This window comes from Formica exsecta, unplaced genomic scaffold (assembly GCF_003651465.1).
Source record: "Formica exsecta isolate Colony F162 unplaced genomic scaffold, ASM365146v1 scaffold74, whole genome shotgun sequence".
Taxonomy (NCBI): Eukaryota; Metazoa; Arthropoda; class Insecta; order Hymenoptera; family Formicidae; genus Formica; species Formica exsecta.
In genome coordinates, this window is record NW_021853506.1 from 58,390 (window position 1) to 72,344 (window position 13,955).

At 40.2% G+C, this 13,955-nt stretch overlaps 1 protein-coding gene across 2 annotated transcripts in view; it reads left to right on the forward strand.

Annotated features, from left to right (window-relative positions):
* Window positions 1–11,886, forward strand: part of LOC115243840 (phytanoyl-CoA dioxygenase, peroxisomal-like) — a 52,627-nt gene extending 40,741 nt beyond the window's left edge. Inside the window, exons 2-6 of one of the 2 annotated variants that reach the window (XM_029821094.1) lie at window positions 1,091–1,292; window positions 10,425–10,661; window positions 10,754–10,958; window positions 11,040–11,201; window positions 11,274–11,886. In XM_029821094.1, coding sequence (XP_029676954.1) covers window positions 1,153–1,292; window positions 10,425–10,661; window positions 10,754–10,958; window positions 11,040–11,201; window positions 11,274–11,411 — 882 coding nt within the window. In that variant the 5' untranslated portion in view covers window positions 1,091–1,152 and the 3' untranslated portion in view covers window positions 11,412–11,886. The remainder of the gene's footprint in view (window positions 1–1,090; window positions 1,293–10,424; window positions 10,662–10,753; window positions 10,959–11,039; window positions 11,202–11,273) is intronic. The other variant, XM_029821095.1, reaches the window with a different exon arrangement.
* The last annotated feature ends 2,069 nt before the right edge of the window (window positions 11,887–13,955 follow it).

The following is a 13,955-nucleotide window of genomic DNA, read 5'->3' on the forward strand; positions in this document are numbered from 1 at the left end:
CGCAAGTCCCCAATGCGCATGCGCGAATCTTGTACGGTTGGAGCCTTCGACATAAGATAGCGCTAGCGGCACTTCGTGATGTTACTGCTCGTATCCATACCTGCTTTTGACAGGTATAGGTTAAATTTGCAATGCAAGAGTGCAGTGTTATATAGCGTACGCTTTCATTTATAAAAAAGTAAAACTGCAAAATTCTTCGTGATACTTGCGGATAGTTGGATCAGGTATAAAATACACACATATCTGATAGTAAACATATATAGAATAGAATATAAACATCCTGTCATAAATGTATAGAATATTTTCTTATCTTATTTATAGAGACAAATAAAATATTGCAAAAGTAATTTATGCTATGTGTAAAAACAAAACATAACATTGCATTACATATAAAAATATTCTATATTTATGATAAGAAAGAGATGTATGTATTTTATAATATGTTTATTATAAGATATGTGTGTGTTTGTATTCTATACCTGATTCAACTATCCAAGTATCACGAAGAATTTTGCAGCTTCACCTTTTTATAAATGAAAGAGTGCTACGCTATATAATGTTGCACTCTGGAAAATTTAACTTATACCTGTCAAAAGCCACTATGGATAACTGCGAGCAGTTATCGATATAGAAATATAGACATACACATCAGTTAATATAGACATACACATCAAGAATACATATTTGAGTGCATTTGTCAAAGGAGTGTCATATAGTTTGTCATATAGTTATTTGTCATGCATCATAGACAGTTACAGATAAGTAAAATAACATTGGTGAAATGCAGTCTGTAAGATTAAATTTCTATTTATTTTTAGTATAAAATAACTTTTTAATTAGAGAAAAACTTGGCGCTGCTTTTTAAAACAGTTTTTTAGTTTAAATATGACAGTGTTTTTGTATTAAAATAACACTATTTTATATAAGTTTTTTTTATAGCGAAAGGCGCTTGTGCGCGTGCACTTGGCGCCTTTTTTTCACTTTTTTTTTAAATATTAAATACTCCGTTTAATAGAGAATAGTTTTTAATTTGTATCTCTAATATAAAACAGCGATTTTTATTATATAAAAAAAACTTCATATGTTTCAGAATAGCTGCAGTGAGGAAAAGAAAAGTCATAGAGTCAATCGTATTGAATAAAAAATTGGACAATGGATCTTGGATCTTTGCGCTATACAAAAAATATCTTAAATCATCTTACGATAAACCAAAGGGTGTTCTACGAGAAGAATGGATATTTAGTATTTCCGGGCCTTATACCGCAAGATGTGATCGATGAATGCCACAAAAGGTATATTTATCTTTTATCATCACGTTTCTTTCTGAATGCTTCAAAAATTAATTGCTGGGAATTAAATCTATATGAAAAATTTACATATAAAGAAAATCCAGACGGATATATATATACAATTCTATATTTATTGCCGTAGTCATCGACAAAAATTATTTTGAATTAATGTTTTGGTAGCAATTATTAATATTTTCGCTTTGAAAACGTTTTTAATATCTATCTACACCTACATATCTATGTATATTGAATAAATGTTTCAAGCGTTTTTAAAAGCTAGTCACTTTAGTGCTTATATGTGAGTGTGTGTAACTAATTAATTGGCGATACGAATAGCGTAATGGAGTGATCTTCTATAAATGATGAATCGTTTTATCGTATGAATAGATTTATTCGTATATGTACAATATTCTCGTTTGTCTTATTTTCGTGTAGCTTAAGCGTTTGCCACTAAGTCTGTCATGGCCGTGTACCCCATAGATGCTCCGGGGAGTCGGTTGCGTAGCGGATGGAGTGCCTGGCGTACGTTGTCCTGTCGGTTTGTGACCGTGAAGGACTTGTGTGTAGCGCCGGCTACAGATCCGCTGGATGTAATTATATGTGCTGAGAGTGAGAAGCCGATGTATTTCAGCATCGTTCTTCGTTCTCTGGTGGCAATTTCGAGGACCCTCGGTGTGCCGGTGGTGGTTTTGATGACGCTCGGTATGCTGGTGATGGCTTTGTCGTAACCCGACCAATTCCTTAATATAACAATATAAAACAAGTAAAGTAGAACAGAAAAGATTGAGAAAGAGCTGATTAAAGCAAAACATTAGAATCAGGGAAATAGCCCAAGGAAAAGTAATTAAGAAAGAATAAAAGATTACTAATAAAATAAAAGTAAGATACGTGACTAAAGAGAAGGAAGTCACGGTCAAGTTCTCGGAAGCTGAGTAAGCAACTGACGAGATAGACTGACAAGCGAAGCACGAGACATGCTCCGGTCAGGGCCACCACACTCCTCCCTAATCAACGACCTAATTAATTAAGATATATAATAAGCGCGAGATACACCGACGCTCGCTCGCTCGCTCGCTCAGTAATACAATCGCATAGTATCGAAATACCATACGTATCGCGCCCGATCACTATAATCGCGAATAAGTGAAAAGTGTACTGAATCTTGCAAAATATACTAATTTCTACCTAACGTCCGGGAGTGTCTTATTTCGAGCGTGGATCCTAATCCTTTGGGCGTACAAATCCCTAAAGATCTCTTCCTTAGCGGCTAGAGGCACAAAACATCAATTGGTGGCAACGGTGGGATATGCCAGCTCTAACAGGATCGACACCGGCAAAGGTCCATAACCACGAGAAAGAAAAATTCCGTGGAATCGACAGAACGAGAAACAGCAAGAAAAACTCCGTCAAACGGTCAACAACTACAACCGAGGAAAAAGGAAGTCCATCAGGAACTTCGAGTCACCCGGTACATCGAGGCGACAACGATAAGCGCAACCCGAGAAGGCGCACCGACCTATCTCAACGGCACGCGACGATCGACGTCCGACGGCCGACAACGAACGAAAGACAATGCTGCTTATCGTATTATTGTAAGTCAAACAATCAAAAATTTGTAAACGCGTGAATGTCGGAAAACCGAAACGCGCAGCCAAAAAGCGTAGCGAATAAATCGTGGCTATTTAGCGAACCAGCGAATAAAGCCATTAGAAATAGCGCAGTAAGCCCTACAAGAGTAGCAGTAGAAGCACTCCGGAATATACGCGATAACGTACAAAGAAATCTAAGCGCATTAAATTCAAACGAGAATTTGTCCGAACCAGAACTCGGAGCAAACGTTATAATCGAACGCGAATTTTCATTCGGCGAATTAGATAACAGTTTAATAGCGAATAACATAGAACTAGATTTTGAGATCGAATCATCGATAAGCGCGTCTAGCAGACTAACACACCGCCGCAAATTCTCACTAACGTCATACAATTCGAGTATTTTTAACCCCGACGAAATTTATCACACTCGAGACATGTATAACCCAAGCACTTCCGCATCGCAACCCATCACATCGGAAGATGTTGATCAGGAAATTCAGCGATTACAAGAAGAAGCAAATAGAAACGCCACAAGCGAACGCGCAAGCTCAATACAACCCGCGAAGAGAAACAAACGGAACAACTAACGACCTTAAGGAAATATTGCGGGAAATGAGAGAGGAAATTAGAAGTATGCATGTCGAGACAGACGATTTAAGAACTAGAGGGTCGCAACCCCGGCAAAACAACGAGCATAGAACTCCGCCGTGAGGAAGAACCGAGACCGCGTACGAGTTCACACCCGAGGATGTACGACATCAAAGAGGACACGAATTTTTACCATTAAAAGAGGCTTGCAAAATGATTCCGGAATTCGACGGATCACCAAATAAACTGCAAGAATTTTTAAGCGCGACTACATATGCAGTAGAACACATCGACCTGTTAAATGAAGTAACGCTATTAGGAGTAGTGTTATGCACGAAATTAAAAAGCAGAGCAATGCTAGATTTTCAAACGCGTAAAATTCGAGATTTCGCACAGTTGAAACGAGAATTAGAGGTTTGTTACGCAAGTAAAAAGAATACGACCCATCTACAAATCGAATTCAACACGTTAAAACAAAAACCAGGAGAAAGCGCGCGAACTTACGGACTTAGAGCCGACAAATTAGCTATGGAGCTATACGAGTCAATGACGGAAGAACGTCATCATACAGTAGATAATAAACGCGCAATAATGAAAATAATACAACAGCAAGCCTTAGAAAATTTCGAAATAGGATTGCAGAACTAAATTAAAACAATATTCGATCGCGAGGATATGCTACGTTGCAAGAAGCAATAGCAGCGGCCAGCGCGGAAGAAAAGGTTAAAGGACCGTCCGCGATCGGCATGCGAAGCAAAATAAGTTTTGCATCGACCTATAAACAGGAAAATAAAATAAACGTGCAATGTCAAAAGTGCGGAAAAACCGGGCATTACGGCCGAGATTGTCGACCGCGATAGTCGATACGCGAACCGATTTTCATTGCCGAAACCCGATAGACAACCCCGCGTAAATACGGTAAATAAATATTGCAATTATTGCAAAAAATCCGGACACGATCGCGAAGAATGTTGGCTATTACGCGGACGACCCAATAGAGACCAATCGAGTCAAACCAAACAGTATAATTCGCGACCGGAAAATAAAAATCGCAAGAGTAGCGAGCAAGGAAAAAAGAAATTTAACTCCGCGCAAAGTAGCGATGAGAAGGAGAAGAACGAAAGAAAGTCGCACCGACCTGCAATTGAATATCAAGTTTCACACTTTAAAAATACAGCGCATATACAGACAGGATTGGACCTTATCACATTACCGATGCGAGAAGCGAAACGCGAAAAAATAAATTTACTATTTGATACAGGAGCCGCAATATCACTAATTAAAGTGAAACATTTAAAGGTGAAACGTTAATAGAAGAAGAAAAAGTAATGCTTACCGACGTAACGGGACATAAAATATGTACAATTGGAAAGTTTAATGCGACAATAACACTGGAAGAGCGCTGAATCAAGCACACTATGTACGTTGTTAAAGATGACTTTCCGATAGAATATGGCGGAATACTAGGAGTTGATTTCCTATGAAAACATCAAGCCACTTGCAATTGAAACGAAACAATTAAAGGTAAGACAGCATATCTTAAAGCTTTACCCCTATCTAAAAATGACATTAAAACCACGTAGCGAAACAATAATACAGGTCGCTACTGATAAGAACATGATAGGCGTGATATAGGTAAAAGAAACAATACCAGGAGTATTTATAGGTCATTGTCTAGTAGAACCTACAAATTACCTATGTGCAGCAAGCATTCTAAATACAACGGATAACATAATCGAAATGTTAATGCCGCAAGTATAGAGCAATCAAACGAACAAGTATAGAGGAAATCAAACGAAGTGAAACAGAAGAAATCAACGTAATACGAACGCCAAATAAAGAGGAAATAATCCCGCGTAGTGAAAAAGTATTACGATTATTACGTACACAGCATTTAAATAAAGAAGAAAAGAAAATGATAATTGAAATCTGCAAAGATTTTAGCGATGTGATGCATCTGGAAGGAGAACCACTGACGTGTACAGATACCGTCGCGCATAAGATTGCAACGCAAGCAGATAGCTCACCGATCAACGTACAGCCTTACCGCCTGCCGGAGAAGCATAAAGAGGAAGTAAATTGACAAATCCGAGAAATGTTAAAAAATGAAATAATCCGACCAAGCACGAGCCAATGGAACGCACCGTTATTGGTAGTCCCTAAGAAAGCCGATGCGTCAGGAAAACCGAAATTACGAGTAGTCATAGATCTCAAAAAATTAGATGATCTAACTATAGGAGATTCATTTCCCTTACCGAATATAACGGATATATTAGATCAGCTTGGAAACGCCAAATACTTTACAACCCTGTATTTAGCATCCGGATACCACCAAATTCCGATGGAAGAAGGCGACAAATGCAAAACTGCTTTTTCTACACTTCACGGGCATTACGAGTACAATAGAATGCCCTTCGGATTAAAAAATGCGCCAGCCACATTTCAAAGGCTAATAAATTTAATACTGATAGGCATACAAAGAATAAAATGCCTAGTATATTTAGATGACATCGTAATCTACGGAGCCAGCTTACAAGATCATAACAAGAGACTCATCGAAGTCCTACGAAGATTGCGAGAAAACAATCTGAAGTTACAGCCGGACAAATGCAAATTTCTGCGAAAAGAAGTGACATATTTAGGTCACATAATTATGGAAAACGGAATATCGCCGGATCCATCTAAATTGGAAGCCGTAAGAAATTTTCCGACACCTAAGAAAATAAAATATTATATTCAAGCTTTTATAGGATTAGCCGGATATTACAGAAAATTTATTGAGAACTTCTCGATAATTGCGAAACGAAGATAACAAAAAAGAAAAATAAATTCGGGTGGACACAGGAACAACAACAAGCATTTGAAATGCTTAAAGAAAAATTAACGACGGCACCATTATTAAAATACCCAGATTTTGAAAAAGAATTCATCGTAACAACCGTTGCATCAGACTATGTGTTCAAGATTGAACCATTAAATTCAATCGATCGATTTTAACGGCATATTTCGCCGATAAAGTCTAACGGTAACAGTCGAAACCAAAACACGAGCGAGGATAAACATCGTCGCGATCAGCCGAACGGCGCGTGATCCTAGAGATGAAAAACTGTGACAAACAGCAAGTTCTCGAAGGTTCAACGTCGAAAAACCCTTGTTATTTCCATCGGCAGAGCGCGAGCTTCCGCGGTCGGTCGATTTAGTCTGCCTGCGACAACGATTCGAGCCGGTCAAAATTCATCGATCTTTCTCATTTGCATTTCGCTTATTCTCGCTCGTGTCGCGTACTCAGTAGACTTACTTGTCTCAAAATCGTTCCAAATTATCTCGCATCCGATCGCGTTCATATTCTCGCGGCGGTCAATTTGGTTCACATCTCAAATAGCATTCTTTAATTATTTAGTGCTACAATATTGTGAACGTGTGAAAGTGGGGAGTGCGAGAGCCGACGATCGAGTTAACCGTATCGCGAATGTCCTCTGCCTCGCGATCAAGATCTCCGGCGTCCGCGTGCAAGATTTGCAATAACAAAAAGGACATATACGAAGATTTCCGATCTTTATTGCGAAATACGCATCGTGGCTCGCTCCCAGTGTATTTTAATAAAGCTTTCATCAAATTTACATTTACGTGAGTTTCTCATCTCAACCCTTTCCTCCAGCGGATCTACGGATTCGCGCTACACACGTTTCTCGCTCAAGTCAGAGCGTATCTAACTTCTCGGGCGATCTTGTCGAGGTCGACTCCCGAACACTATGCAATCGGAGCGATATTATCGTAAGGACAGATAGACCAAGATCAACCGATAGCATATGCCAAATATCGAATATTATCAAAAGGTGAACAAGATTATAACACGACCGGAAAAGAACTATTAGCAATAGTATGGGCCGTTAAACATTTTCGACCGTACTTATACGGGACAAAATTTACGATAGTCACAGATCATAAGTCGCTCGTATGGTTATTCAATGTAACCGACCCTGGATTTCGATTAATTAGATGGAGATTGCAATTAGAAGAATACGACTACGAGATCATACACAAGGCCGGGACAGCGAACAGAAACGCTGACGCGCTAAGTCGACATGTGACGGATATCAATAAAGTCGAGGAGGATGAGAGCAACGACACAAAGATAACGCGAGAATATAGGGAAGACGAGAAGCGACGTATTCTATGCGAATATCACGATGCACCTGTGGGAGGACATCAAGGAAAAGAGCGCACGATTAATCGAATTCGCGTAATGCACAATTGGCGAGAATTGACAAAAGATGTCGAAGATTATATAACAAAATGCGAATTTTGTCAGGAAAACAAATTATCGCGAAAAATTAAAGCATCGCTAATAATAACGGATACTACCGATAAGCCTTTTGAGAAATGTGCTTTAGATATCATAGTCCACTAACTGTTACGAATAACGGAAATAAATATATTTTAACCTTCCAAGATAATTTAACAAAATTTAGTAAAGCATTTCCGATGCCGCACCAAGAAGCCACGACAATTGCAAAAGAATTTGCGACAAAAATAATTTTCGAGCACGGTATCCCAGAAAAAATATTAACGGATCAAGGAACAAATTTTTTAAGTGAAATATTTAAAACACTTGCAAACAATTAAAAATCGAAAAGATTCAAACAACCGCGTATCATCTGGAAAGCAACGGAGCGCTAGATCTCACCGGACTCTAGCCGAATATCTCCGATATTATATAAACGCCGATCAAATTAGGACGAATAGATTCCCTACGCGATGTTTACGTATAATACGACACCGCATACGGCGACAAGGTTCACACCCTTCAAACTAATTTACAGGCACCGAGCAACATTACCGACGACATTGTCGCAACCGCCTAAGCCCACGTATACATACGATGATTACGCACAGGAATTGAAAGAAAAATTACGCGCCTCACAGCAAGTAGATTGAAACCAATTATTAAAAATTAAAAAGTAAGAGGAAGAAGAAAAAGAAAAGGAAAAATGTGCAAATAAAATAAAAAATAGGATAAATAAGAGAAACAGAAATAAAAAATTCCTACCTTAAGTCCTCCACGTCCACGTCCAGCACCACGACCCTGTTCCCACTGCCGCAGAAGAGCCTGCAGGAGAAGCGAACGACCACGACTCATAGGACGAGGCTCAGTTGAGAAATTGACCACGACCCACGAAACGAGGCGCCGGATCCTACCGGAACTCAAGCCCGCAACCCCGATTAATATAGGGCAGCGGCGCGTCCACAGGCACTTCGAGCACAAAAACAACGTCACGATCGACCACTAAATCTGGAAGACCCAGCAACTCGACCTTGCGAACAAGCGCGGGCGCCGAAATTTGGTCCTATTTCTAAATTAAAGTTAAAATTTAGTTTGGGGTTAGGTTATATCTTCCGGAAGTAGAGCCCTCCCATAGGGGGGGGGGGAACCCACTGCGTCCACGCATACACTTTCCCATCCACACAACAATTGTGGGGTGGACTTCCCTTTGCTTTGTAAAATATATGCTGACCGAGAAATCCAATCATATTTGTCAAAATTCAGAAAAGACCTTATTCCAAATCAGTGCTGGGATTTATTTGCACATTTCGGCCCGATTCCGTGGCTCACGCCTATTGCCCCCCACTCACCGCTCGTACGTTAGCAACGAGTCGCCTATTCTTACATCTGAACGCTCCTGAGACGAAGCGTCGCGCTCCTTAGTTACGCGTATCTGGCGACTCGTTGCTAACGCACGAGCGGTGAGTGGGGGGCAATAGGCGTGAGCCACGGAATCGGGCCGAAATGTGCAAGTAAATCCCAGCACTGTTCCAAATAATTACCCTGAAACTAAATATTTCCAACAAGATTTATGTCCAATCGGGACTGTGTCCGATCGGACATGTGTTCGATCGAGTCTGTGTCCAATCGGGAAATATTGTCGTGTCCGATCGGTAATGTGCGCAATCGGGACTCACTCTTGTGCGGTATCAAAATCGTGCGGTGTCCAATCGTGTGGTGTCTAATCGTGCGGCGTCCAATCGTGCGGTATCCAATAATACGGTGTCCAATCGTACGATGTCCAATGGTGCAGTGTGCGTGTCCAATCGTGCTGTGTCCAATCGTGCTGTGTCCAATCGTGCAGTGACCAACAGTGCGGTGTCCAATCGTGCGGCGTCCAATCGTGCAGTGTGCGTGTCTAATCGTGCGGTGTCCAATCGTGCAGTGTGTGTGTCCAATCGTGCTGTGTCCAATCGTGCAGTGACCAATAGTGCGGTGTCCAATCGTGCGGTGTCCAATCGTGCAGTGTGCGTGTCCAATCGTACGGTGTCCAAACGTTCCGTGTCTAAACGGGATACGCCCCGTCGATATCTCCATACTGAACCCTAACAGAATTTTGAGCAGCACTGAAAAACAGCTCGTGACAGTTGGAAGCCATAACACCCGAAAAAACTCAAAAACGTTTTTTAGACGTGTCGAATAGATATCGACTATACATCTATTCGACTTCACGTTTCTCTCTGGGTAGGTATATGTAGATATTAAAAAAGTTTTCAAAGCGAAAATATTTGTAATTGCTACCAAAACATTAATTCAAAATAATTTGTGGACGACTACGGCAATGAATATATAGCTTGATAATCCAATGTTACTAAAACATTCCCGATGTTTCGGTAAATTTGCTAACGATATATTAACGCTCACGGAAATATCGCAAACCGACTATGATATCACAGATGACTGATATCTGAATATTCAAACAGGATATCTCTGAAATGCCAGTATATAATAAATTGCAAATATGAGTTTTCTTTGATATCGATCACGTCGGTGCAACGTTAACTCGGGAAACAATATGTGTATCTAGATATATTAGTTTATCGAAAAAGAATCGTAAGAGATCTATTTTAAAGACTACATACGTCAGAAATTGTGTATTGAAATTCTGTCTCTTTCACTTGCTCTTCTCAGATTTGATGATATTATCGAAGGCAAAGTTTCACGAAACGGAATCACAATGATGTATGATGTAAAGGACAGGAAATCAGTAAATAGAATACAGGACGTAAATCGGGATCCGATATTCCGTCATTATTTCGAGCACAAGAAAATCCTCGACATAGTCGAATGCTTTACGGAACCAAACATTTTAGCGATACATAGTATGCTCATCGCGAAGCCGCCCGACATTGGATTTGGTAGTTCAAGGTGATCGTATGAAAAGCCTTGAAGTTAATATTAATAGCAGCATACTTCTCATATCAAGCTGATAAAATAAGTAACGTAATACGCTTCTGCAGACATCCGCCGCACCAAGACCTGTACTATTTACCGATACGTCCCGCCGATCATATAGTGGCCGCGTGGACAGCCATGGAACCATGTGATACCGAAAATGGATGTCTTTATGTAGCACCTGGAACACACACCATGGAGCGCCTGTACCAACATAGTTATCCTTTAAATTCGGATGGCACGATAAATAAGTTTTTTTACGGAATACAGGTAAGATATCTTCTTTTATCCATCTTCTTAATATTAATTTTATCGTTTCATTAAATGTTTTCTCTCTTTTCTGTTATAAAGGATTTGCCTTCAATCAACCGATGGGTGAATCTCGAGATGCAATCGGGCGACACAGTATTCTTCCATCCGTTGCTCATTCACGGATCCGGCGTCAACAAATCCAAGAGAACCAGACGGGCCATTTCCTGCCACTATGCGGCAGCGGATTACAATGTGGCCGATGTATGTAAACAGGCCAAACATACAAATCCGCCATCACGAAAAATTGTAACAAATAACGTATTTTTGTAATAGGACGATCCAATTCAAGACACCATTAGAAATGAAATCTTGGAATACATGAAGAAAAAATATCCCGGATTGAATGCAACATACGCGGATTTATGGCGCTTCAAATTTATGCTTGTGCGCGGCCTTAAATCTTCTTTTTAAAAGTTTAAAGGTTAAATTATTGTATCTTAAAACAGGGATAATGATCGAGAATAAAACGTTAACATAGTTTCGATGTAAATAGAATTAATATAGGAAGAGAGGTCAATATAGGATTCATTTAATGGACAATATAAGGTATGATATTCGGGAAAAAGATGGGTAAATAACATTACTATAGAAGAAGAAATAACGACAACGACAGGACTGTCGCCGTTATTATTTAATGAATTAAAATTGTGTCGATGTCGCTGAGAATTCAACGGCTGTGAGACGTAACAATGCTTCGCGAAAGAATCCTTGTAAGTGTTCTCGTGTTGCACGCCCGAGCTCGATGTGTGACAGGGGGCCAAGCAAATCTGAAAGCGATTCGGATTACGTATACGTAGTCTCCCATCGTTTTTTGGCATCCTCGCGGAAGCTGACTTTCGACCTTTTAATTATAGGATTGACTGAAATAAATGTATACCTATTTTAATCATGAATTTTAATTTATCAATATTATGAGCTTCCTGTCCTGAACATTAAATCTAACTATAGTTTTTTATATTTCAATATATAACTGCGAGCTGCAGTTGAGAAAAACAAGCTTATAAAATCAATAAATATCTATCTTGTCAGGATACAGTGTTACGTCCAGACTCGAGGAAGGATGAGTCAATGGAAGGGCGCAACCACTATCTTTATGATCACGAAGTCAAACGTCTCGAGGCGTTAGAATCGGGTCGAACGAACTTGACGGTCCGAAAATTAGGTAAACGACCGTTCGAGTCGCTATTACACTGTTTTTCGGAAGTTCGCTTGGCGGTCCCTTTTTGGTAAGAGAATTTAATCTCTTTTAGACGGGATGGGACCAAATGCGATCTTCGGACTGGGAATGAGAGGGGTTAATAAAAATTTGATTTAAATTAAAAATACAAATTTATTCATAATAAATTAAATTACGTTGGTATACATAAATTTTTTATATCGGAAAAAGGTTATCTTAATTTGTGTGGATGTGTGTGTGAATGGTTATTTGTTCGCGGGTGTTACATTCATACGAAGGACATCAGTTACAATGATGAGGCAAGATTTTATTGTTAACATTGAACTTCTGACTGGTTATTACAAAAGTACATATGTAAAAAAAAATAAGATTTGTGTGAGTGAAAGTATGAAGGAATACTAGGAGTTTAGGTCATGAGTCTAGAATTGATAGGATAATTCGTCATCGAAATCAGGGAGTTCATTACAAAACTCTTCCAATGCTCTCTCGAACTCGTCTGATTCGAGAGGGGAAAAAGGAGGAGGTGAAGATTGATAGGAGGATTCGGTCTCCAAATCAGGGAGTTTGCAGGAATCCTGCAATGCCTTCTCGAACTCGTCTAATTCGGGAAGGGGAGAAGGAGGGGATGAATTGCCAAGGACGATCGTGGATAAAGAGAATAATAATTGGGGGAAAGCGGCGGTTCAAGAGAAGGGGATTTAGAAGGATATATCGGAGAGTAGCTGGAGGAGAAGTGATAGGGGGAAAGAGGAAGAGTTGTATGTTCAATGGCTGTTTCTATGTGTATGCTTAATAGGTAATCATTACTACTAGTAGTTACGGATGAATATGCAGAAGTTTGAGTCTTCCGACTCCCGGAATGGACTCGCTTTATTGCGGTGGGTCGCAAGTTGTAAATTTTTCCCTGGTTCTCACTACGGAAGCAGTAGAAAACGTTATTTATTGCGGGGATTTATAATATAATTAAAACTGAATAATTGGAGACTTACTTTTACTGATGAATTGCGATCGAGTAGTGGTAGATTGAGATTGCTGGTAAAACTTGACGCTTTTCGCTTGGATGTGTTGCGGTATTGCTGTGCGGCTGCCGGGTTGCTTTGGAGATGACACCAAGACGAGGACAGTGATTTTGAACTGATTACTTCTTCTTTCTGATTACGACTTTTACTCTTTATATATTATTCACGCACACGAGACTGATTAAAGGGACTATGAAAAGGGTCTTACTTCTTTATAATTATTTTTGTCGACGTTGATGCAGCTGTGTTTCTAAAATATTTCGTCAAGGAGATTTTATCGTTGTACTTGTCCGTTAGAAAATTATTATCAATGTTATTGCAGCTGCGTTTATTAAATATTTCATTAAAAAGTTCTTATTATCTCCTTGTTCTTCCGTCGGAAAATTCTACTGTAAGGGGTATCTATTATTTTTTATTTATCTCAAGGAGACCGGCATGGTTTCCAGTAGTATAGCTATGAGAGTTCTAAGCCATGGTCCTCTGAGAGGGGAAGTAAGGTGCAAAGGGAAACCGGCGCGGGGGGTACAACGTCACGCGGGGGGGGGGCCGCGCCGAAACCGGTAGGCGAGGGGTCCGCGGGGAAGAGGGGGACCGCGGCAAAACCTGTAGGCGAGAGGTCCGCGGGGAAGAGAGGGACCGCGGCAAAACCTGTAGGCGAGGGGTTCGCGGGGAAGAGGGGGACCGCGGCGAAACCTGTAGGCGAGGGGTCCGCGGGGAAGAGGGGGACCGCGGCGAAACCGATATGCGAGGGGTCCGCGG